Consider the following 26,015-nt stretch of genomic DNA (forward strand, 5'->3'; position numbering starts at 1 on the left):
ATTGTGGATTTGAAAATATATCACAATCCGACAATGTAATCTATGTTGGGGCATGCGAAAATTGCGTATACTCCCTTTATCTATCTGTATTATTCTATGGATCGACATAGAATCATTATATAATATCTACACTTACAATTTCAAGAAAATAAGTCTGTACCATAGTAGGTTCTGAACGGAACTCATCATATCGGAAAATCTAAACTAATAATAAATATCATATCTGAATTATCAGAGAAGTCGCTCCAAAAATTAAAACACAGTCGGTAACATCCATTGAAGAGATGGTCGATCAAATTTATGAATTAGAGCGTAAACAACTTGAATATGGGAATTGGCAGTCATCCTTGCTGACTAATAATAACTATGAGTCTAATGCGATATTTGATGACTTGACAACAATTGTATTTTCGTTATTCTTCTTGTTTGTCATTTGATTGTATTATCAGTACTTCTAAAATTATCCACGTGTCTTTGTTTTTACAGTTTACTTGGTTTCATATCCAGACTCCGTTTGTTGCATCGACTTATTCTGAGGGGGGAGTAATAGCCTCCACATCTTCAGATCCGACAGTATCACAACAACAATTCCATCGATTTCCAAAACGACTCTTATCAAAAATACCCCAATCCAAACTCCAGACTAACCTCATAAAAATTGCATCGCGCCAGAAACAATCCGAATTTCAGCCGCTACATTCGATCAGCGTAACTCGCCGAACTTATCAAAGCGGAAATGAAAAGGACAGCGCGGAAAAAAAAACCCGTTCAAAACGTAACGGAATCAACTTAGTCCCGAGTGTAGTACAACGTTTATGAAAGCGAATGTAACGCAATTAGAGCCGGGCAAAAGAGAAACTGCTCCGGATAATGGAAAATTATAAGCGGAACGGGCGCAGAGATAATAAAATAATATACTAACATTGTACGGCGGCCAAGTGGTGCCAACCGGTTATGGGCTGGTGGTGAAAAAGCGCGGGCGCCGGAGTTCTGTTGGCAGAAGTGGAGGGCGACACGTCACAGCCGGCTCTGATGACTGGGGCGAAAGCGCTCTTCTCCTTGTCCGTCGCTTCCGCTTTGACGGTGGTTGGGCTGGTCTCATTGTTATTGTTGTTGTTGGTGGAGTAGTGGAGGCCGAAATGGTAGTGACCCGCCTCAGTTGTAACTGAAATAACAAAATTCGAAAGGGGTAAATTAGACTGATTTCGAACGAATTGATTGAATATGTCAAGGTGCCAAAAATAATGAATATTATTGGATTTAATGCGGGATTTATATGGGGTAGGGTAAAAATAAATCAGCGACTTGGGAAGCTACTAAAAACAAGATGTAAAAAGTAACTCCATAATTTAAGCGGAACACCACTACGTGACTGCTCAGTTACAAACAAAATTAGGGATAATTCTTTTTACAAATCACCAATTTTTATGGAGATTCCATATAATTTCATCAAATAATATTCTATATTGTAGGATTTCAATATTTTCAATTTACGGACGAGAAAAGATATAATATTGGTAACCTTTCGGTTTTTGCAGAAAAAAATTGATGCTATGGTATTCCTACAAAGCACTGATGTTTTTTAAAAATATTATTGAGAAAAAATCATACAAAAAACCATTACGAAAGGAGCAAAACTGTATTTTTTTTTTAATTTATCAAAAGAGTCCTAATGTACTTCCTTTCGACGAAAGTTGGACATATTGTAATATTCCTAGCTTCTACTGATTCAATCGTCCTGTCATCACCGCACATTATTTTGTCCCTCCTCTTCTGGGAAAATATTGACAGTTCACGAGAAGGTCACGTGGTGGTGTTCCCTCTTAATAAGTACACCTAATGCCGACCCATTATTGGTCTTGGTTGGTGTACCACAGAGATCTATAATGGGACATATATTTTTTCGAGGCGATGAGGCTGAAGAAAGTATTGATAGAGTAAATTAAGATCTGAAAACAACAGGTAGAGCTATTATGGCGCATCAGCTGATGCCGATCTAAATCTCAAGCAAATTTTTTTTGGAAGAAGTTGTCTGCACTTTGTTGAGCGTAAGTGCTCAATTCAAACTTGGAGACGAGATGATTCTGATACAGAGTAGTTTGAAAGAGCTGGGGCTATTTAGGGATAATAGCTTTCGGTTTAGAACACATATTGGCCCTTGTGTACAAAAATCGTACAAGTTTTCGACTATTGCATCCCCACAGAAGATCTCTTTTCAGAAAACTTAAGGTTACTCTTTCCGATTCATTGGTTTTTCAAATTTCGCATATTGTTCACCATTTTTTTGTTTTGCTTGGACCAGATAGATGGGGTTCGAAAAATAAAAAAAATTTTTTGAGATTCATTTATGGAATAGGAAGTTGGACAGAATGAACCATAGAAAACAAGATACTAGATGTCTCAATATTGGGAACAGGTTCAGACTTTCAGCGTAAGTTTTTTACCACCGCATCTCATTAACAGGATTTCTAACATCTCTTCATAGGAAAATTAGGTATAAATCTGATCTTCACAACATCAACATCAGGAAGCATGAATAAAAAATCATAGATAATAATTTTTGCGAACTAGAGCAATTATAGTCGAAAAAATACGTTTAGACTCTTCCCTTCATTCACTCAATTTGAACCTAAAGTGCACAGTACGTCTTAGGTGAGTTCATTAATTTGAAGGAATAGTTCCGAAATCCACATAAGGAATATAAACAGAGATATTTGTAAATTCATTTTGATGCTATAGGAATTACCAAATTGGGTCGTTTTTCGATTGAATAATTCACAAGATAGTGCTAGTTGTTTGTCTTATGAATGTAATGATACTCGTATATCCACCAACAATTTGATGGATAGAAAAAACATCGAATTACAAAAATGTCAAACTTTGTCTAGAGTTACAGTTTAACAGGATTGTATAAGATCAAAAATGGCGTCTACTTACTGGGTACGGAGTTGAATATTCCGGTGGAGGGCGAGCCAGGAAGCATGCTGGAGGAGTTCAGTGGCGTGCTGGTCGGCGTTGATCCTCCATAGGCGCCGTTCACGAAAGAGCCACCGTTGGACGAGTGTGGGGTCGAGGCACTAGAGCAATACCCTCCCCCCCTCGGCGACACGCTGCTACTCTGTGCTCGTCCGTACTCGTCTAAAAGAAAAACCCTACCGATCAGAAAACCACCAATCAGTACACATCGAAAATTGAAATGCATCGACAGAATTCACTAAGCTGAACATCGAGCGCATGCATCTATTCATTTCAGAAGCTTTATATGACGGCCTAATAAAAATTCATTTTTTTTGGGCAATCTGGAGTTGTTACAATGTTAATTTTAGCGATTCTTTTCAAGAGAATAGACATATGAAAGGACCACGACTCGAATTAAAGGAAATTTGCTCGAATTTTTCATTTGTTGTAGAACTCGTAATGCTGATCAAATTGCATACAATTCATGATATATCAAATTTAATTATCGAAACATCGAATAATTTTAGTTTTTTTCTATGTTTTTCGGAAGTCATAAACTTCTCCACACAGTTAGAAATTGCGATTTTCCTCATTTGAAGTTCTTCCTCGATAACTCTTGAAGTATTCAATTTAGGTAAAGCGTTCGCTCAAATAACCTTCTTTTTTTAAACGAAGAATTGAGTTGTCCAAGTTCATGATCTTCTGATAAACACCCTGTACATTTCTCATCAAAACCGCGAACAGTTTTATGATACTATGTATTTCCAGAATCGAAAATGAAAAAGGTTTTTTCGAAAAAAACTTTTTTTGCAGAGTCCTCGTCGCCAACATTTTTTCATAAGAATCCCATTAACTCAAGAACCGTTGAATTTTTATCCGAAGTATGGCATATTTCTGAAATATTAATCAAAAAACTATCTATTCATTGTCTCAAACCCCAAAATGCAAATTTTCGGCACAAAATTATGATAAGCTTTCCATAAACATCTAACAGGCCATCGCGGTGAATCTGTATAAACCTGTATAAACCAAATTGAGTATGCATCGATTCTTAATACAGCTGATTAAAATCCACTATAGAGAAAAATGATTCCTGTACGCACAAGAGATATCCAGGGTGATTTCAAATATTTCATGATCGTCAGTGATTTCCAAAAAATTGAGGGGTGGAATTTCATTCATTTTCAGATATTTTGTGGGATATTATTATCACTTGCGATTGATGATGTTAACATCTTCGGAATTAAACTGACATATCTAATATTTATATATTTCTTATTATACATATACATTTTATCAGCATTATGAGTTCTACAACATTAAAAATTCGAGCAGCCAGAGGTCCTTTTGAAGTAAGATTCTTTCGGATATTCATTCGAGAAATGTTTTCAATTTTTATCATTGACTAGAAAATTTCAAAATAAAGAAACTAAAAAAATTTTGAATTTTTAAGAAACACAAAATTGTTAAGAGTCAAATATTAATGAAATGTCCCAAATTTTCCAGAGAATTTTCTGCCCTTATAACGATTTTCCTTGATCAAATGATAAGGAATTAAAATTTCCAATTTATTCAAAAAATTACCGCTCAGAATGCGCACATAAAAATGTATTGAAAATGTTGCAAAATGGCGAAGGCGCAATTGTTGCATTCGCCATTTTGCAACATTATCAATAGGAAATGTGTGTCCAATCTGAGCGGTAATTTTGTTGTTCTTGATATTCATTTGCGAAAACTTCAATGAAATTCAACTATTCCGCAATAACTCAAGTTCAACATGCAAACGACATTAATTAGGAAGAAGGATAAGCACCTTCAGTCCACTGACCGTTTCCACTCTCCTGTACACTAACAGCTAACTGTCCTGCATAGGCATTGAACGTTGCTGATGCCATACCGTTGTTGGCCATAGAAGGTGATCTTGGTCCACCTAGGGTTAGCTGGTTGTTTCTTGGCATTGAGTATAAGGCTTCCGCTAGATCAGCAGCTCGTTTCAAAATGATTTCCTGAAAAATATGGACGAATATTGTAGGATGAATTGATAATTTGTTTGCATCATTTTTCGATGGAATTAATATAAATAATGTTTTTCAAATCAGTCTAGCTTAATGTAAAGAAAATAGGGTCACGAATACTTTAGAAACATTTCCTTTTACTGAAATAATTATGTCAATTATATATCTGACCATTTATATTTGACTTTGTTTCTTGTATTAGATATTAGATATCTACAATATCAGAAGGTAGATATCCTTGCGTGTATTGTATTTTAATTTGTGCATTTAATTCAGTAAATAATAATCAGATGTAAAAGCTAAATCTTTCCATTTCTGTCATTACATTATATTTCAATGAACTTGATGATTACAATTACTATTGTTCAGCATATTTCACCTACCTTTGGAAGCTTATCGGGATCACCTGGATGTCTTGGTATGAGCTTCTGTAACCTCTGGAATCCATAATCTATCGTAGGTTCATTTAAAGCTATAAAAAATTCGAATATTAAAATCATGCACTTTTTTTGCATCATCCCATCACTACTTACATACGTATACAAAACGTCCCGGCGCACCCTTACAGAACTGCTTCGATTTGTACGACAACGTGACCTCTACAACCCCTGGTATGTGTCTGGGAGGCGTCTGGACCCTAATCGCATGTGGCGTTATCAGCTGTAAAATTTTTACAGTCAGTAAAGTACTTTCGGAAAGAAATAAATTCGAACTTGCCTCACTCCACACCAACATCGTTCCGAAGACCACCTGGAGCCCGTCGAAGAAGTTGTCGCCCACTATGATAACCGTTGAACCTCCGGCTGTCCAACCCTCGCTCGGACTTATGGCCTTTATACAGGGCGTAGCTACTGGGAGGGGAGGGTAGAGTCCTGGAAATTGACCTTGACATATGATGTATCTCGCTTATGCATTCGAGGATTGGAGAAATCGATAGATACATTCAGTGTAAAATGTGTATTTTAATATGATTTTGATGAGAAGTTATTAGAGAAGGTTGGAACAATAATTATGAGAAAGTCACAACTGGAATTCTTATTGCAGGTTATAAATAAAGTGTCTTTGTTCAAGATTTAATCAACAGTCTATCCGGATCAAAGGGCTAATAAATTTGTTGTATCAGCTTTCAACTCTGAATTGGAATGACGTAATGTTGAATAAAAAGTGTATTAATTCAGAATTGAAATTGAATTGTGTGGATTGTTTGTTGCTCATTTACTCTTGGCAATTGACACTTATTGACTTCACTGCACTCTAGGTTCATCTGAAGTTATGGGTGCATGCTAACAAGTGTAAAATCACTGTGATTATTGAAGAATTGTAGGCTATAATTAGATGTTGGAACCACTTTTTATCTCAATCATTCCGCTTTCCTATAGAAACCACAATTATTTGCGAATTGAAAAAGTTTTTTGGTGATTGAAAATAGATCAAAAGTTATAGATATTGATATCCGAGAAAAACCCCTCAGTGAACACTGTGATCAATACTGTATTGAATGTCATTATTTTGATGAAATATTACTATAACGATCGTAACATTTATAACAAATCATATTGCAATGAACCAATAATTCATTGATTAATGAATAATTGACAATTGAAGCTTTAAAATGGAATATTTGAAATTAATATTCATCAAAATGCATTTTTTATTGAGATTAATACCCCTTACTCTTCAACAAAATAACATAATTATTTTTGTCGGTAACCGTCCGGGAAGTGCTCACTTCCCGGACGCTTCTTCTCTGAGAAAGTAGCATTTCCCGGCCTAGTCCGGAAAGTACGTACTTCCCGGACTAGGCCGGAAAAGAATCATAGAATCCATAGCAACCGAGATAACGGCTGACAGTTTATATGAAATTAGTTGTCAAAAATTTGCATGTTTTTTGATCGCAATCGCAATAAAATATGGAAAGCAGCAGCGATAGTGTTATTTTACATGGTTGCCGAAAAAATATTGTACGCAACACGCCCGAAAATGGTTTTTTTGGACTCACAGACTTCCAGGACTCGCTTACGCTCGTCCTGGAATTTTGTCTATTCGTCCAAAAAAACCATATTTTCCGGACTTTTTACGTAAATTACTATTTCAGTGAAAATTGTCATGATAGTTTTTTTCAATCAATGTCATTCGTCAAATAGCTAAGCAACAAACTTTCATAGAAATCGAAAATTTCGCACCAAAATGTTCTCTTTCATTATATTATTTATATCGGTATGATATTCTTTGTTAAGTTACTTAACTTATTTTATTCGAAAATCCTAAAGATATCATAAAAATTTGGACAATGAAAATAATGGCTATTAGGGCCTCATTTCACATTAAATTAATCAATATCAGTTGTTATTTAACATAAGGCTGTTCTATTTTTTTTTCTAATTATAATATCTTCAACTTATGTGTAATGATTTTTCTGTAATATTTTATATGTTTGTAATTCAACCGGGAACTTCGATAGAGAAAAATTTGCGTTATGAATTTCCATTCCCGAATAAATTTTTTGATCTGAAGAATGATTACTTCGGGAGTTAATTTTTTCAATCATTTGTAAAAATATTTCGTTAAGAAATACTTACATTAATTATTAGTAAAATAAAATTAAATTAGTGTTGCAGTTGATTAATTTCAGGTATAAAATGACGTCATTTCTATATACAGGGTGTTCCTAAATTGAACGTACAAACGAAAAGGGGAGATTCCTCAAGTGAGTTTAAGAAAAAAAAGTCCCATAAACATGGGGTCGCAAACGTTTCGTTTTCGAGATACAGAGTGTTGAAGTTTGAATAGTTCAAAATTTTTTTTTTCGAAATCGTTTGTAGATACGACAAAACTACAAGAGATCGAAAAGTTTAGTATAAGAACAAAGCTTTTTTTTACATTTTTTCAAATTAACAGTTGCTCACCAAAAAAAAGTTCAGCAGAAGAACAGGTGGCAGTGTTCCAGAAAAAATATCAACCTGTAGATCTTCTATCGAAATTGCCATGTCACGTGGTGAGAACTCTCAAATGTAATATCTATGCCAAATTTCAGTTGAATATCTTGTGAAGTGTAGATACTATGAGAAAAAAACTTGAAAAAAATTCAAACTTCAACACTCTTTATCTCGAAAACGAAACGTTTGCGACCCCATGTTTATGGGACTTTTTTTTCTTAAACTCACTGAAGTAATCTCCCATTTTCGTTTGTACGTTCAATTTAGGAACACCCTGTATATTATATCCATATTTTTGTGAAGAATTATATCATTAAAGAATTCGAAGTGTAAGAATATTTTGACAAACAATTTTCCCCTTTTCAGAGGTTTGTTATTTTAAGTTCGAAAGGGGAGCCTGTAATAAACATTGTTTGAGGGACTCCGTTTCATTTCTTCAAAGAAAATATGTGAAATATTTAACGACAAACAACGAAATTTTTTATATATATCATTTCAAATTTTTGTGTGAAATTATATTATTAAAGAATTCGAAGTTTAAAAATATTTTGACAAGCAATTTCCCCCATTTCAGAAGTTAGTTATTAGAAGGGCGGAAGGGGGGCCTAAAATAAAAATTATTTGAAAGACTCCGGTTCATTTTTTCAAAGAAAATACGTGAAATATATAACGACGAAAAATTTTTCTGAAAATCTGCAGATCGCAAAAACAACGGAAATCCCGGAAAATCAACAAAAATCCTCTCCTCGAAGATTTCCAACAATCCCGCAACGTAGAGCGCGCGTCCCCGGAAGGAACGTCTGGGGCGCCCCCAGCCCCCCTCTCACAAATCATTTCCGGCCTAGTTGTTATGCGCCGCGGGTCCCTTCTCTACGTCGACTTCTCGCACCGGCGACGCCGTTCCGCCGCCGCGACGTCCAAAGTCGGTTTCGCGTCGTAAAAAAGGTCTCGTTTGTATGCGGGGGCGCGCGGCGTATCCGAAACTTCGCGAAATTGGTTCCCGATTCAGTTCACTGGAGTAAGGAGGAAGACGGCGCGGGGTCGGGGGCGCCCGGAAGAAGAGGAGTAGGGGAGGGGAAGAGTAACGTAACCCGACGACTAGCCTGTTCTTTCACCATTCACCGACTCCATTTTAACTCGTTTCGGGGTTGAAACGCAGACGGCGTAAAGGTCCGCACGCGACTTCGGATTTACCGTACGGACTTGTCGGAGGTTAAGTCCGTCGGTGTGTGGTGACCCTTAGCAGGAGATAATTATTACGAAATTGTCTAGGACGATAATGCGTCGATTTGTTGTAATCCAAGAAAACGGTTTTGTGAAGGATCCACTGAAATTTGTAATAAATTCTAGAAATTCTTTTTATGATTGTTTTCCCTTCATTTTAGACAAAATTCTAATTCCATTGTGATTTTTACAAAGAAAAATTATCTGAATATATTAGTATATTGTTTTTGAACGCCTAATGTTGATTTCTATTAATATCGATGATCATAATTCAATATTCACATAACTGATGTTCTCAAGTTGTAGTTTTTAAGACGAATGTACACCCTTATCTTGAAAAATATCAAAATAAAATATTCAAACACACTACATATTAGAATTATTTTCTTCATAGTTTGATTTGTTAAATGTTTCCAGATTTTGAATCGCTTATTACCCTACAAAATTAACCATAAAATGTTGCCACTATCAAAAACATATTGTAGGCACAATATATTTTGTAATTAATTGTCTTGTGAGATCAACTAAGATCCAAAATCTGAAATCAAATCTTCAGTATATTTTGAAAGAAATGCTGTTCAAATATGACGAAACCTCTATATAGAAGGTTTCCGTCACTACGTTACTCTTTCTCAAGTAGAAAAAAAGTATATGAAGGCGAGTCAGAAATGGTTTATATTTTTCTTCTATTATTTCCCCCTGAGAAGATAAATTACATAAGTGGAGAAATTTCGAAGATGAGTTTTTTTTACCATTAAGTGCTGGAATCAGTCCATCCCGGGCGGTCTTGAAGACTAACGACGAATGGATCAAAAATAAATCATCAATGATACCTATTTGTATTCACTCAAATTCAAACAATTACCACAACTGGTAGAGTCATTCGGAAGTTAATCAAAAAAAAATATCACATCAGGACAGCATCTTAGAAGTTATCTGACTTATCTTAATAAACGATATTCACACTTGAGAAAGAGTAACATAATCCCGGATACTCTGTTTACAACGAAGTCAATATTATAATTCAAAATTGTCTGAACCAATGTTTAATGGATCTATCCCAAAGAGCGGTAAAAGCATAAAAACATCAAAATAACACAGGAGATTCGAGTTTTTCCGGGATTACCGACATTTCCTGAACCAAAAAATTTATCATCAACATGGCCTACCCGAATAACATATTATCTTATATGTGTCAGAATTCCATAAAACTCAAGAGAAAACTGAAGAATTGAATTATGTTGATTTGTTGAGAAGTGCAAATGTGATCAATTCAAAAAGTCCATATTTTCGAAACTATTTCTGTTAACAGAACGACAGCCGAATTTCTGACAGGCCATCAACATTTGTTGGATTCACTAGATTGTATATGATAAATTGAAATGAAAAACAAAATATTCAATTTTTGATCTTATTGTATCAATAAGTTAATCTATCTAAATCACCTTGTATACTATTATTTCCCAAATTGACGAGGTGGTTGAATGAAAGCAATCCCCGAATCATCCGAATCAAAAATTAACCACAATTCTCACCGATTAAGTCAATAAAAGCAACTCGGAGCGGAACAACCGCCTCAAAGTAGTTTAACAACTCAATAAATTCATTTCGTAAAGCAGAGCGCACTCACCTTCGAGCTACACCCTCGCGCCACGCGATGGCGCTAGTGCGGAACGAATTCACTTTCAACTTTTAATAGCGGGAGGAAGGAGAAGATTAAAATCGAGAAAATAAAGTGGAACAAAGCTAGGTGCTCACGGAGCGAAACCCTGGTTGCTTCGCGACGCGCACAACGGATAATATCCTATTGCTCTTCGGGATGCTGGGAGGGCGCCACGAGCGGCCGGGAGAGATGACGGGAAGATGAGAAAGTGGCCTTGTCAGCAGAACTTACGGGATGTTTATCTTGGTTAGTCCAGATTTATTAATTGACATAGAGTTTGGATTACAGGAAGAAAAGTGAGGTTATCAAACGATTTGGAAAATTAGTCGGCCTCGAAATGTGATAGTTCGATAAAAGCGCCATCTCTATTGATCTACGGGCTAAATGTATCAAACAGTACATGTACCGGGTTTTTCACTATAATTTGACCCCCCCTTTAACTTTGTTAATAAAAGAGGTACAAAAAAATGTTTCTCACAAAAATTTCACGAAATCAACTAGTGTTTTTTAAAATGATTTCACAAAACGAAATATATATAGGGTGGGCAACATATTGATAGCAACTTCATTTTTTCAAATGGAACACCCTGTATATTTTTCTATATTTGACTAGTTTTTTTTCCCTGATTTCGAATATATAATATATGTTTGGCATATCTCTCTTATTCTGAGTACCACAGAGTTTCAAATTTTGAGGACCACCTGGCAAGCTAAGTAATCAGTTTTCAACTGGAAGGCTGGGATAACTCAAAATACCCTTTTTTGAGTTATCTCGTTGGCAACGATATGACATACGTTTTTCACTATAAATTGGAATTGAATCATTTGGATGCAACTCCATATATTCTCTCTTTGTAGCTTTCTTATTCTTATTGTTCTCCACATAAAGCAAAAATATTTCAAATTTTTCTGCTTCTGTGTAGTGCATATTCGATGAATAATTTTATTCAATGACAAACGTATGTTATATATCGTTGCCAACGAGATAACTCAAAAAAGAGGATTCTGAATTATCGCAGTCTTCCAATTGAAAACAGATTACTTAGTTTGCCAGGTGGTTCTTAAAATTTGAAACTCTGTGGTACTCAGAATAAAAAAAAATATGCCAAACATATGTCATATATTCGAAATCAGGAGAAAAAAAAGCTAGTCAAATATAGAAAAATATACAGGGTGTTCCATTTGAAAAAATAAAGTTGCTATCAATATGTTGCCCACTCTGTATATATTTCGTTTTGTGAAATCATTTCAAAAAACACTAGTCGATTTCGTGAAACTTTTGTGACAAACATTTTTTTGTACCTCTTCTAGTAACAAAGTTAAAGGGGGGGTCAAATTATGGTGAAAAACCCGGTACATCCACAGGTTAGGTAGATATGCGGCAGTTTGTGAAATTTCGTTATATTATAGATCATCTAAACATGATAATCCTCACCTTCTGTTGGATCCATCCTTTTCGCTCTTCGTCCATGTTTGGAATTGTTGTGCACGAACATATTGTCAGAAATTGCGAGAAGTGGTCCATCTACTGATACCTGAGTGGCAATTACAACCTGAAAATAATATTAAATATTTGAAAAATCATAAAATTTCGGTAACAATTTTATACTCAAGGTGTTTCTCATTGGAAAATAGTTAATTTTTACATTAATATTTTCCAATGTTTATTTATACATTATTATTATTATGATTGATGTTGTACGTTTAGCTAATGTCAATTAGATCTTTCATTTTTTCGGAAGATAATAGTGTTACATGAACTAAAATAATACTGTAGAGGGCTGTCTGTTTAGGAGAGACAGATGAGGAAGATTAGTACCATAACTATGGATGGTGATTACTCACGTTCCGTCATATTTCGTGACATAAAGTTCTTAACCAGAACTGACTACTTGTAAATCATAGGCGGACCCAGACTACTCAAGTAGGACTCATCTCAGAAATATAATATTTATACTCTTTGAATTCTTTGACATATATTCCCCAATGTTTGGACTCTTGAATGACCATTCAGAATTTCAATATAGGTAAAAAACGGAAATCCTAAAAATTTCTGGAGAATGAGTCGGGTGGGGTATGAATTCCCATTTCAACGTTGACCACTTTCGCAACATGGGGTCGAGCATTGTCGTACTGTAATACTGTAATAGTTATTTATAATACAAGTGCAGAAGGCATTGATATTCTTCCACGAGTTCAAAATTCAAAAACGAGCCACGAAGTGGCGAGTTTTTGAATGAACGAGTGGTAGAATGAGCCTTCTGAACGAGTATTATACATTATTTTCTCTAACTGATTGCATTTTTGTTGAGATTAATGAAATATTTCCATAAATATCATTTAGTGATTTTTGCAATGAAAAATGTTGGTTGGCAGAACTGATTTCTTTAAGGCAAATTGATGAATTTACAGATAAAGCCGTGGCGGAAAATTCGGAGTACCAACATATAATAATAAAATATAACCATGAAAACTGTGCGTTTCTGATATATTCTCGCACGATTTTGTTCTACAAGATGTGGAAGAATGAACGGAATAACCACAGAATTAGAGAAAATCACTTAATCATGTTTCTCGATGAATTGCGGCCGTTTGTCTTTCAATGCTCGGCTCGAATGCATTAATTGAATTCGATAACGATCGCCTGTCATTATTTCAGTCGTTTTTAACAACTCATAATACACTACACCGAGCTGGTCCCACCAAATACTGAGCATGACCTCGGAATCGTGAATATTTGGTTAGGCCGTCGACATGAAAGCGTGACAGGGATATCCTCATTATGTTTTGAGCTTGAGATTATAGTAATGAACCCATTTTTCGTCTCCAGTTACAAAGCGATGCAGAAATCCCTTCTGTTTTTGTCTTGCAAGCAGCTGTTCACAAGCAATCAAACGCTGTTCAACAAATCTTGGCTTCAACTCGTACGGCACACAGTTTCCTTGTTTCTGAATCATTTTCATGACTTTCAGATGTTTTGAAATGGCTTGTTGCATCACTCCCAATGATCCTGCCACTTATTGTTGCCTTTACCACGAATCTTGATCAAGTAATGCATCCAATTCTGCATCTTCGAAAACCTTCTCTCTTCTACCGCCATACAGCTCTTTGACGTCAAAATCACCGTTCTTGAAGCGTTGAAACTACTCTCGGCACGTTCTTCCACTAATGGTGGCCTCACCATAGGTTTTTGAAAGCATTCGATGAGCCTCAGCCGCATATTTCTTTATATTGAAGCAGAAAATCAGAACCTCCCGCAAATGACGAGAATTTGGCTCGTAAGCTGAAAGTTTAATAGAGAATAACTTTATGATGCGGACACAAATCGACTAGTATCTCGATGGCGTTATGTTTGCAAATACATAAACTTATTGTATGACATCAACGATCTATTTATTTCGACTATCACTTACCATTGCTACCATGAAAAACAGCGGAAGTAAAGTTGTACACCTAATAGTTATAGTAATTAAATATAACGTTTGAATCTGTCTGAATATTTCCGAACAATTTTTATCCACAAGGTTTGGCAGAATCAACAGATTTTCCACTGAATTGTAGAAAAGAATTTTTATCACCTTCCGAAATATCATTCCATTCTCTCTTTCCCGAAATCCACAAAAATTCGAACTACCGAAATTCATCAATTCTCAAAAAAAAAAAAAGAAACCCTCCGCCGTCACTGCCTTCCCAACCGACCATAGCCGGCGCCGACACCCGGCCTTCCGCATCCGCCATGGGCGTCCGTCTCCGTCGGCCATTTCGCCGCCCGCCACACACACACACACACAAAGGGCCTTCTTTTCGCCCACCCTGGCGGCGGCCGCTGAACCGTCGAGAGCTCCTCCCACGGGACACCGGTCCGTCCCCGGGGACCATGCCGCCGCGATACACACGCGGTGTTCCCATGGGAACGGCAAGACTGACATGATGACGGCGGCGGCCGGTGGGCGGCGTCGATAAACGGAAGAAAATATACGACGGCCATCGTCGGACAGCGAGATTAAAAACGGGGGCGCTGGAGGGAAGTGGAGGGGGGCGGCGATGGTTGCGGCGGCGTCGGGTAAGGTTTCGATAAGAGGCCGTTGTCTTGGAGGAAAGTTTCGAGATACTCGGTTATGGGTATTTTTTCAAGAGGTGGGAGTGTATGCTGAGTGTCATTGAAATGAGGACACCCTATAGTTTCTGATTTTGAATAAGTTGATGATTGTAGTTGGTCAGTAAAAATTCATGGTGCCTTGGATCTCCTGCTTGTTGAATTCGGTACTGATTAACAAGTTTGGGTATTTTTTTTCTAATCAGATCAGGTTTTCAAAGCTGTTTGTGCCTCATGACCACAATCTGTTAAGTAAGGCCTATAAAGACTTGCTCAATTGGTAGAATTTCAGGACATCAGGATGGCTGAATTGATTGATAAAAGTGAGCTTAGATATCTCTTGCTATTTATCGTCGAGTATTAGCTTGTTGGTAAAACATAAGAACCACTTATTTGTCTGATGAAAAGCGTTTGTTCTTTTGTAAGGAATTACCTCTGGTTCGGTGAAGGTTCATATAATATTTAGGTGCATGGGGCAAAGCAATAAAAATTTGAAACTACCTATTCAAAATGCGCTTTGAGTACTGAAAGTTAGGCGTCTACTTTTTTTAATGACCAGTAACTCTTGAAAGGTTCGAATTTGGATGCAGCACTACATTCTCACGTCGCAACCACGTTGAAATAATTTAGCCCTGTTGTTTCTGGTGGTAATTCTCAAATTTCATCTGCCTGAAACTTGAGGAAGATAGAGTTGTCACATTGCCGAATAAGTAGTTTCATAGATTCACATTGAAATTGGTCATTTTCATTTTTATCTATGTTGAATAATTATTCAGATTCTCTCATTCCCAAGATCTGGACTTGAGTTCTGCAGCTTTTAGATACCAGTTGCCACTGCTCCTCAAACAATAACCCATTGAAGTCGCATCGAATACCTTTTTGCAAAAAAAAAATTGTGTCGAATTTTTCTTTTTCGCCTGACTTATTCACCTTAACTAGTCTCTTTTTCATTATCAAATGATATCCTCATACAACAAAATAGTCTTTCTTGGAGAATTTGCTTTCGAAACGCGGAATAACGCTAATACCCGATTTGTTTGAGTGTGAGTGAGTTTCCAACACTCACAAAATTCTCTTAGAAATTCAAAATTTTGCTCGATAATCTTATCTATCCTAAATCGCAAAACCCACCAGAAATGAACAGACAAAATGAAATATGCAGTTCAAACTGCGTTTAGGTTTATAATATAGCAAATTAAGCGATGAAAAATCGATAAAACACGGTTCCATTTTATATTCTTGAGCAATTCAGCATTTTTTGTACAACCATGAAAAATAAAAATATGAAGTTACATAACGCGAGAAAAGTTCGACATTCTCTAAGAAAATTTAGATAACCAAATTCCTGCGAAATCTATTTGAATAAGTGCATTTATTTTTAAGCTACTACACTTAAGACCCAAATAATTAAAGTGAGGAAAATACCAACAAAACAACAGAAAGAACAACCATGAAGCAACAATGATAACAATAGTGAACTCATCTTGAACAAATCATCTGTTCCCCAACAACATTTTCTTCAAAATTTATCTCAAGAAGATCTCCGAAAATGTATTGTTGGCATATCTATTTGGATTAAGAATCGAAAGATAATATCAAAAGTTTCAATTTATAGAGCATGAAATGCATTCTCAACTGACGAAATGCATTCGATGTGAGAATATAGTCAGAGTAAATAGAGTTTATGAATACGGCCTGTAAGTTTTGCGACCATTACTATAGCGGTAATATACAGAATATATCCTCCAATCAGTAGTTATCATTTCCAACAATTAAATTCCTGCCAACGAAAACAAACAAAGAGGAAATGTGAGTTGAGATTAGGAATTTACGGCTTGGCTTGATATTGAATCTACTCGAGCTTGACTTGCAAGTAATAGTAACTCTCACCTCTAGTTCAAGTCAAGTACTTAATGAATAAATACTCAACTTGACATTGAAAAAGTACTACTTGACTTGAACTTGACTAGATTTCAAGTCAAGCTCAAGCTCAAGCCAAGTAGCTTGAATATCAAGTCGTGAATCCCTAGTGGAGATATCGATTCGTTCTGGGAAATCATAAAGCTGAACCTATTTCCTCACTTATTAATTCATCTGTTTTTGTTTGAGCATAAAATTTAATAGTGTAGTTTCGAACATGAAGATTGTATTATAGTTCTCGTTTTTTCATTTCAGAGCCCTAATAAAGACTTTAAAAGTTTAAGTTCGAAAGTTGAAAGTTATTGGTAAATTTTTCAAGAAAAACCGGACCTAAAAACCTGCGAAAGGTCAATTACTAATATAAGCAAAGATTTGCTCAAGTTTGTAACCAAACCGAACGACATCATCACACCAAACATCAACAATAACACCTCTCACCAACAATAGCTCCCTCCGCACAGTAACAGCAGCCATGTCGGAACATCCTTCTGATTAGAAATAAGCGACGAAACAGCGGAAACAGCGGAACAACGATGTTGTGGCGCGCGAACTTAATAGTCGGCCATTAATTTGATTACGTTACCTCCCTCCACCCCCTCCCCAACCCCATTTCAACCGTTCCTCTCTCTGCCTCCTTCGTGTAGCGCGCTGAAACGGTCTCTTTTGCGCTGTTCGGCAGCCGGCTGCACGTTTTCTCGTTTTTCCACGCATTTTAAACGCAACGATTAAGTGTGGCACCCCCTTGGGAACGCGGGCGACTTTGTACCTCTTGCCGACTACGAAGAAGTCGTTAACGATGCTCCGGTGATGGAAGCTAGGTGTTCCTTGCCGTGAGAGAGGATAGCTCGGCTGTTTTCTTGAAGGGTCGAGGTTGACGAATGAAATTTTCTTCGATTTTGATGTTTTATTAGGTTGGTTCGTTTCGTAGAGAATGTTCGAATAATGGTCGAGAATTTACATTGTGAATAGCCACCGTGTTCTCCTAATATGGCTCCGGTTGAATATTTTCTAAAACTTAAATGACAACTTCAAAGCGACAATCTTCAGTCCAGAGAAAAAATGGGGAAAGCATGTTGAGTTAAAGCTTGATCTTACATGTGCCAATCACACCCTAGGAGACCACATAAATAGAGTTGTGTTCTCCAAGGATGTATTTGGCACATGAATGAATGAGAAATCAACGATTTTTCTTTTTATAACCAACGATTTTTATTAGGTTTTCACTTAATTTCTTTGAACAATAATCTACATATTGATATGCCAGTGTTCTGAATTTACGAATAAAAAAAATGTTAGTAACTTCACGTTTTTCCTAGAAGAATTGATAATATGTATATTTTTTATTACACTAAGAGTTTGAAAACAATATAATAAATTTCCTTTCTTAATTATCTGTCAGTATTACAGTTTCGATTGAATTATTAAAGCATCTAGAGAGTTTATTTCCCTTATTTCTAAGTTATGTACTTATGTTATAGGGCAGTTGTTTTGGATTAAATTGTTTTTCAATGTAGCAAATATTTGTGTATTCATCTTGTTGATTGAAGTATATGAAATACAATCTTTGCTTAGGTCATACATTTCTGATTGGAGAATATTGTATATTTTTTATTATGATGAATAAATTTGAATTGAAACATCTTTTTGCGAGACACAAAAAATTATGTCAGAGTACAAAATCTTATTCATGAGTATATTTGACAAAGCGTATAGCTATTGTTCTTGAGTATTTGGCCCTATTCTTCGATTTCTGTTGAATATTTTAATTCTTCTCCAATTTTTTGAGAATTCGTACTTTTTATGTGAATTATATATTTTATCGAAATAAAAATTGATAAGCTCAATCTGCCGTCTTAGGCTTCAGCCTACTCAGCCAGCTGTTGAATCTGCCACGGTGCCTGTCTCAAAATTCGAAAATACAAACGTTGTCACAAAAACAAAGATTACATTTTCAGATAGCTCTTTCCACGCAAAAGTAAAAAAAAGGCAGAAAACTTCTTGATAACACAGATTTGTAATTGCACGGAAAGAGCAACGATGGGACCCGTAGGTACAGGAGTAAATGGAAATGATACAACTACCCTCATAAACCCGGGTACGTTGCAAAGCGCTACAACGGAATCGGAAAAATTAGGAAACGTCGAAACGACGTCGTTTATTCCATTTCCTCGACCTTTTCCGAGGCCGGAACAAACAGGGATCTTATGTTGCTCCCCCGCTTCTCGCGATTTTCCGCATTAAAAGGGGGAACTTTTTCATTTCTGGGGGTTGAACGGGGCTAAGGGGGGATTGCGAGACTATACCAGCGCTTGGAATCTGAGAAAGCAGAGAAGAATCGGAAAAGTCGCAGAGTAAAAATCATGAGAGGATTTCTTTCCGTGATTTTTTTTAATTCTCAAAGAATTATTTGAGTGAAATGACGCAAGATTCAAATTACGCGCCAGTTTGATCCTGATTATGACAGATGACAGATCCATATGACAAATGACAGATCGATATGACAGATGACAGATAAAAGTTACTGATCATAGTGTGGTATTTAGTAGAAGAGCATTATCAATTGGGTCCTTGAACAATGAGAACTTCATGGCGAATTCGCTTATAACAACATTTTTACCGCGAATTAGTGCTTAGGAATTCATGAGAAAGCTAGGAATTTAAAACCTGTTATCATTCAATTTGATATAACAATTATTGTTAAAAATCCAGTCATACTTCTCTCCAAAGTAACTCGTGTCATAACAACAATATCAAAAAGAATAATTTTCTTTTTCGAGTGTTTAAAAATCTTCTGAGGTTTCGTCGTGAAATTGTGCGAATACGCCTCTGCATCTTTCGGCGAAGCACATTTCTATATCCAATTTCTGAGCTGGCTGCAAACTACCCATCCACGAGGCCATTCATAGCGAAAATTCGGAGTTGACTTAAATATTGAATTTATGGAGTTTTCCTCAGTCTATACTAGAAATTGCTTCGTTACAAGGAATTTTCCTTACCTATGAGTTACTATTTTGCAGGTTTTTCGAATGTAGTAGTGTTAGCGAATTGCACATACACGAGAAAATGTTTTATGGTCTATAGATCACAAATATAATTTCTGTTGAGTATAAATTGAAAGAGTACTGACCTGAAATCGTCGCATGTCTCTTGGGTTTCCAGCGTTTTTGAGGCAGTTTTGATTGCACTTGAGGAAGAACTTCAAAAAAAATCTGAAACAAAAAAGAAAGAGAATTAATTATAAAACTCTTGATGAGAATCCAAGGTGAATGCAATGTCTTTTAATAGTCTCATAAGTGAATGAGGAAGTGATGTTAGTAAGTTGTACATACATATCATGATTTCCTACAAATTAAAATACTTATTTGAATGTTGATGATGAAATTGAAATAGAAGAAGGAGAATAACCAGGCTGTAAAACCTGAAGGGTCGTTTTGCTACAACTCCAGTAAACCTCTAAGAGCAGCAAGATACACCATCACATGGCTATTTTAATTTCCAAACTTAATCAAGTGAGAAAGTCTTATCTACAAAATTTTAACAAATGTTCCACGAACGTTTCAACAACGATATTATCATCTTCAGTAACTAGCAGTTACTAACTAAATTTGCGAAAACAAGGACCGGGTGCTTGAAACTACTTCTCACTTAACCCATTATAGCGTAAACTCAACATCCTTCACATTACTTTATCAATATGAGCTACTCAATAGGCCTCAAATGACGAGTAGCATACTCAACATATACACTGCGAATCGCATGTCCTGTTTTCAAAATATCCAAATTCAGATTGACCATTTAAGCGTAATTTACATTGGTAAAATCACTAGTAGAGTTCACTAGCATACTTTTTTCTATGCTCATTTTGGTAGAGTAACTACATTCCTGTTTGCCAGTAGACGTTATCTAGTAAGACACTATAGTCTGCTCAACTCAAATTGTGGTTTGTTTACATTGATATAGTCAACAAACCACCAGAGTAAAGTAAGATTATGGAAGTGTAATACTCTACTGTCAATAGAACAACCTGTTCACCTTATTCTAATGGGGGAATAATAAGCATTCTACCACCAAACTCTAGTTCTAAATATACCAATGTAAACCAGGTTTTAGTATACTCAAATCTTACAATAAGAACCACATGACCAGTTTTCAAAACATGAATTGCTAATGCGGATTTATCAATAAGTTTATTCCTTATATGTTTCCTGTTACTTGTTGAAATATGAATTACGCGACGTTTGTGAAGTGTATGTAGAAAAAAGTACTTTAAATCTACCGAAATACTCAAATTCGGAGCGAAGAAAACATATGAAAGCGATATAGCAGCGTATAGAAAAATTCTGAAAACCACTCAAACAATTCTGGATAAACACAAACGAACTACAGCGATATTCGAAGGGAAGAAAAAGACACCCTTCCAAGCCAGTCCAAGTACATTTATAATTCATTCGACAGAAAGGGTGAGACGTTGTTGACTGCCTAAAGCTCCCATCCCGGCACGTTCCAAATGAAGACATCTCCGCCAATTTGTCCGTGGAAATTAAAGTGACCATCTCTGCGGCAAATAAAAACTAATTGAGGCCGATGAGAGGAGCGACAGGTCGTTGCCGGCTCAGCCACCGGATATTGCCCAACCGCACGATACCGGATATGAGACGACCTTGGACGTTCCGCAATTACCACAAGAGATGGACGGTTATTTCGAAGGACCGACGTCGTTGGTCGAAGGCGCAATAGAGATGTCAGAGACGTTTTTCCGAGTTTATTTGAGGGTTTCTGTGGGTTGAGGAGGGCAGAATGAAAAGATAAGGAACTGACAGAATTCTACGAGAATGAAATTGTGCTCAGAAATGAAGAACCTCGTATTAACGAAGGATTACTCTCCGAATATCCTATGAAGAATTTTATGACTTTTAACATCCCCCAGTATTGGAATCGTCGATAAGAACTCTTATAAATTTCAAAGTCTAGCACGAATAATAACAGTTTACTAGGCATAAGCAATAGCCTAGAATCTACAAAAGACGAATTAGGTTTTCTTTTTTTATACTCAAGGCGAAGAGACAAAGAAACACATAAAAGTCTTCAGTGAATTGAATAATACCATTATATTTTCGTCTAAGGAACTGACGTCATCATAACACATTAAAGATTGATAAGCAAATGAAAATATCGTCCTTCCTTTTACTTCACCAAGGTTTATTGTATATTTATTTATTTGTTTTCTTTTATTTCTATTGGAATCTTGTTTTTAACACGTGGTGCAAGGTGAGTAAAACATCTCTGGTTAATTCGTTTTGTTGCTCTTGGAACCCAGTAATGAATAATCTTTTTTCTCGTTCTGTAATTATGTTTTCAGTAGCAGTTAGAATTTTTGGGGTTGATTGGTGACGATTCATTGCTTTAGTTAGAGATAGCATACACATCATCTGACGGAAACAAGTGTAGTTTTCTGTGAATAAGTGTATTCATATCCTCCACCACAGGCCAGTATTATATTCTTTGTATAACATTTATAAAGGGCAACATATATGATCATCATATCTAGTTCATCCAAATAATCTCTGTGTTGTCTGCAAGGAGATGTCTCAGTTTCCCCACTAAATTGTCTATATGTTTGTTCCATCTCAGTTGTCTGCTAAAACTCCCAGACATTTCATAGACATCATACCCAGCTTTAGCAAAATAGGCCTAATGTTGTTTGAGGTATGATTAATTTCCAAGATCGACGAGAATTCTACAAACATGAGTTTTCGTCAGTACTATGGTCTACAGCAGCAAAATTCTCAGTTTCTCTTGAGCGAGGCACACGGTTTTGAATTTTCACATTACTCTAACTTATCCCAAGAGCTCAAATTCTTCCATCAGTTTCACTGTTGCTGACCGAGATGTTATACTTCAGGACGATCCAAAAGTGCTTTAGTTATGCGAACTATGACACTAAAATGACAACTGCCCACCCAGTTAGCATGTTATTCACGAAGAAACCTTTTATCGGAGAACCCTGTTTTATTTCAAATATCCGGGAACTGCAACCATGTAGATCTTATGGACCTTGGCCATCCAGCTTTGGACACTTTCTTACCATGTGTTCAGCTGTTTCAGCTCCTGATCCATAGAGTCTACAAATCTCATCTGCTGACTTTCCCATACGGTACAAATGATGTTTGTACCGACAGTGCCCCGTCAGTAGTCCCACCATCACCCGAAGCTCAGCTCGTGACAGCTTCAAGAGCTTTTTGGCATAGGTAGGTGAAATCATCGCAAATTTCTTGGTCTGAGTAAGTCCAGGAGTGTTTGTCGAGTGAGTTAACCTGTCATTCAACTCCTTTTGCTAGACCGCTGCCATATATTGGTATTTTCCTAGCCCACACAAAGGCTCAGGTCCAGCAGGAGTTAACCTTGATGCACTTTTTGCAAGTTTGTCGTCTTTTTCGTTTCCTTCAACATACAGTGCCCTGGTTACCATAGTAAAGTCACTTTATTGCCTCTGGCCAGTTTCTTCAAGGTGTAACGGCACTCCCAAGTGAGCAGAGAACTATGGCAGTACAATTCCAGGGATCTCAGCGTAGTCTGGCTGTCCGTGGTGATATAGTAATGCGCCCCCTTGAGGTTCATTTTAAGACACTCCTGAGTGCATACTCAAGCAGGCAGTATCTCGGTCTGTAAAATAGAGGGCTCACTTCCCAGGGCTTTAGAGATCCTCAGTTTAGGTCCATATACCCCAATGCCAGTTCCTCTCTCTAATTTTGATCCATCGCTGAACCATATGGATGACTTTTTGTCCAAATGTTTTACGAAACTTATTGCACAAGGACTGTCGGTTATGACCCTTTAAAAAGGCGTTTCAAAATCGAAGATTGTTGGCATAACATCCGATGGTTTTGCCAAGAGGTTTGAATCTAGTTGATTCAATATCCTCATATGTCCAACCCAGTTTTATTCTATTCATTATAAAATAGATTACTTTATTCATAATCGATTAGTTTTTCGATTGTTTCACCGATTACTCTGCCGATACCTGATATTGCAACTCACTCCGAACCTTCCCAAGAACAACCGACCTCCAGATCGACCCCACCGTCTCAATTATCAATAATCGCCGTCTCATCCCCCCACTAAAATAAAGGACGCCATTAAGTAGATGGTCCGAAATTAGTTATTCCACTTGATACGCGTCCCCCCCTCTCACTCTCGCGTGCGGCGTCCTCTAAAAACGACGACATACGGACGGCGGCGCATCGCTCTCCAGACCGACGGGACAGCTACACATGTAACAAAACAGGAACACGCGACCGAATTAGGGGGTGCACGTGCCGTCGCGATGCCGGCGGCGGCGCCCGCCTTCCGCAAATTGCGGCCGGATATGCGATACCCCGCAATCAATCGACCTGATTGGTTTCCGTTGGAGAAAGTGGTTGCGTTATATCGGCGGCGTTTCAGGGATGAATCGACGATAAAATGGGCCGTTTTGACGATGTCGTGGATGTAACGGTTATTTTACGACAAAAATTCGGTAAAGTTGATTGGTTGTTGGGGATCACGCGAGGGAACTGTTGGAACGCGTCTGTATTAAGCCCTCTACACACTAAGTGAGCTGGTCGGGCCAACTGAATGCCCGAACAAGTCGCATGTTACCTACACTCGGCGCTATCGCAGGCTGATCAAATCTTTGTTCAACTGATACAACATTCAACTTAACAGCGATGTCAAATTCATTTGGGCTCCTGGAATGTTGGACAGTGTAACTAAGTGTGACTAATTTATGTTATCTGGAGCTTTCAACTTGAAAAGAAAAATGAAAGTGAAAATAAAATTAAAGTGTGTTTCAGAAACCCAAAATGACGCTTGACTTAAAATTTACGTATAATACTTGACCACTGTGTTAAGTGGCAGAATGTTCGAAGTAAAAGGTGTTAACCCTACTTTCAGCAGCGCAAATGACGCTTGACCATAGAATTGACATCTTTGATTGGCCTTTCAGAAACCAGCCGTAGGTCAGTTAAATGGGAATAAAGTAACTCCATTGTGGGTACTGGGGTATTGTGGTATCGAAGGAAACGAAATAGCCGATGAACTTGCCAAAGGAGCATCAAGGTTAACACCTGTTGGTCATGAGCCCTTCTGTCGGCTTGGAAAAGACCAATATAAGACAATAGAAAAACCCTCTGGAAAAACACTTTGGGTCTTGCTCTGGCAAAAAAATTTGTGGTGTTTTCACCGACCTAAACCAGAAAGCTCCTGAAGCTACCACGAGCTGAGTTTCGGGTGATGGTGGAACTGCTGACACGACACTGTAGGTGCAAATACCTTTTGTAACGCATGGATAAGTCAGCAGATGAGATCTGCAGGCTCTGTGGAAAAGAAGTAGAAACAATCGAACACATTTGGTGCAAATTTCCGGGCCTGACTAAGAATCACTCACATGGGAAAGTCAGTTCTGGATATTCACGAAGTAATAGCGAAGCCTCCTAAGGAAGTCGTCGATTTCGTTAACAGTATCGACGTCCTCCCTGGGTTTGTATGATTAGGTAGGGTTAAGAACAAAAGATTAAATAAGTCGTCGTTTCCGGAAGGCTAACACAGCTGGAACAACCCCGATTCAGTGAATAATAATAATAATACGATTAACAATTTCTCTGAACGAAAGCAACATACATATATTCCAATAATGCGATCCATGACAAATTCACTCACTTGCCGATCATTTCCAAGTTGGTGCATGCAAAATCCCATCCTCAAAACTCAAAGAAAAACACGAAACAAAAGAAGCTCAAAGAAATAAATATCCGTATATATTCAAGAATGGATTATGATTGTCTAAATAAATTATTGAGTTTAGTGAGAGAACCTGTTAGTGCTGAAGAAAATCTGGTCTTCACATGTTCTAAATGTTTTTCTTCACATTCCCACTTGTTTCTGCTCCAGGTTGTATAGTGTGCAGTGGCTTTTAGGTTTGTTTGAGTAGATCTCCGGACTAGTTAGATGTAGATTGTGAAGTGAAGAGAGCAGCAGCTTTGTTGGAGGTTACAATAGATCTTAAGGTCGTCATAAAAATCAGACATAATGGAATAATATCTGAGAGATTGAAAATCTACTTGAAATAAGTAGGATTTGGAGAATATCTGTGCAATATAATGATATATACAGATGTTTCAGGAGGAATACAGCACGACCACAAGTATTAAAGAAGCCATGTGGGC

The 26,015-nt window shown here is 37.0% G+C and overlaps 1 protein-coding gene across 5 annotated transcripts in view; it reads right to left on the reverse strand.

Annotated features, from left to right (window-relative positions):
- Window positions 1–879: 879 nt before the first annotated feature.
- Window positions 880–26,015, reverse strand: part of LOC123688003 (transcription factor collier) — a 129,941-nt gene continuing 104,805 nt past the window's right edge. The window contains exons 8-15 of one of the 5 annotated variants that reach the window (XM_045627080.1): window positions 19,940–20,021; window positions 12,232–12,349; window positions 5,691–5,845; window positions 5,507–5,633; window positions 5,357–5,445; window positions 4,772–4,964; window positions 2,938–3,138; window positions 880–1,165 (exon numbers count right to left, since the gene is read on the reverse strand). In XM_045627080.1, coding sequence (XP_045483036.1) covers window positions 918–1,165; window positions 2,938–3,138; window positions 4,772–4,964; window positions 5,357–5,445; window positions 5,507–5,633; window positions 5,691–5,845; window positions 12,232–12,349; window positions 19,940–20,021 — 1,213 coding nt within the window. In that variant the 3' untranslated portion in view covers window positions 880–917. Of the gene's footprint in view, window positions 1,166–2,937; window positions 3,153–4,771; window positions 4,965–5,356; window positions 5,446–5,506; window positions 5,634–5,690; window positions 5,858–12,231; window positions 12,350–19,939; window positions 20,022–26,015 lie in introns of those variants that run through there. The other 4 variants (XM_045627081.1, XM_045627079.1, XM_045627083.1 and 1 more) reach the window with 4 other exon arrangements.

Source organism: Harmonia axyridis, chromosome 1 (assembly GCF_914767665.1).
Source record: "Harmonia axyridis chromosome 1, icHarAxyr1.1, whole genome shotgun sequence".
NCBI classification, from domain to species: domain Eukaryota; kingdom Metazoa; phylum Arthropoda; class Insecta; order Coleoptera; family Coccinellidae; genus Harmonia; species Harmonia axyridis.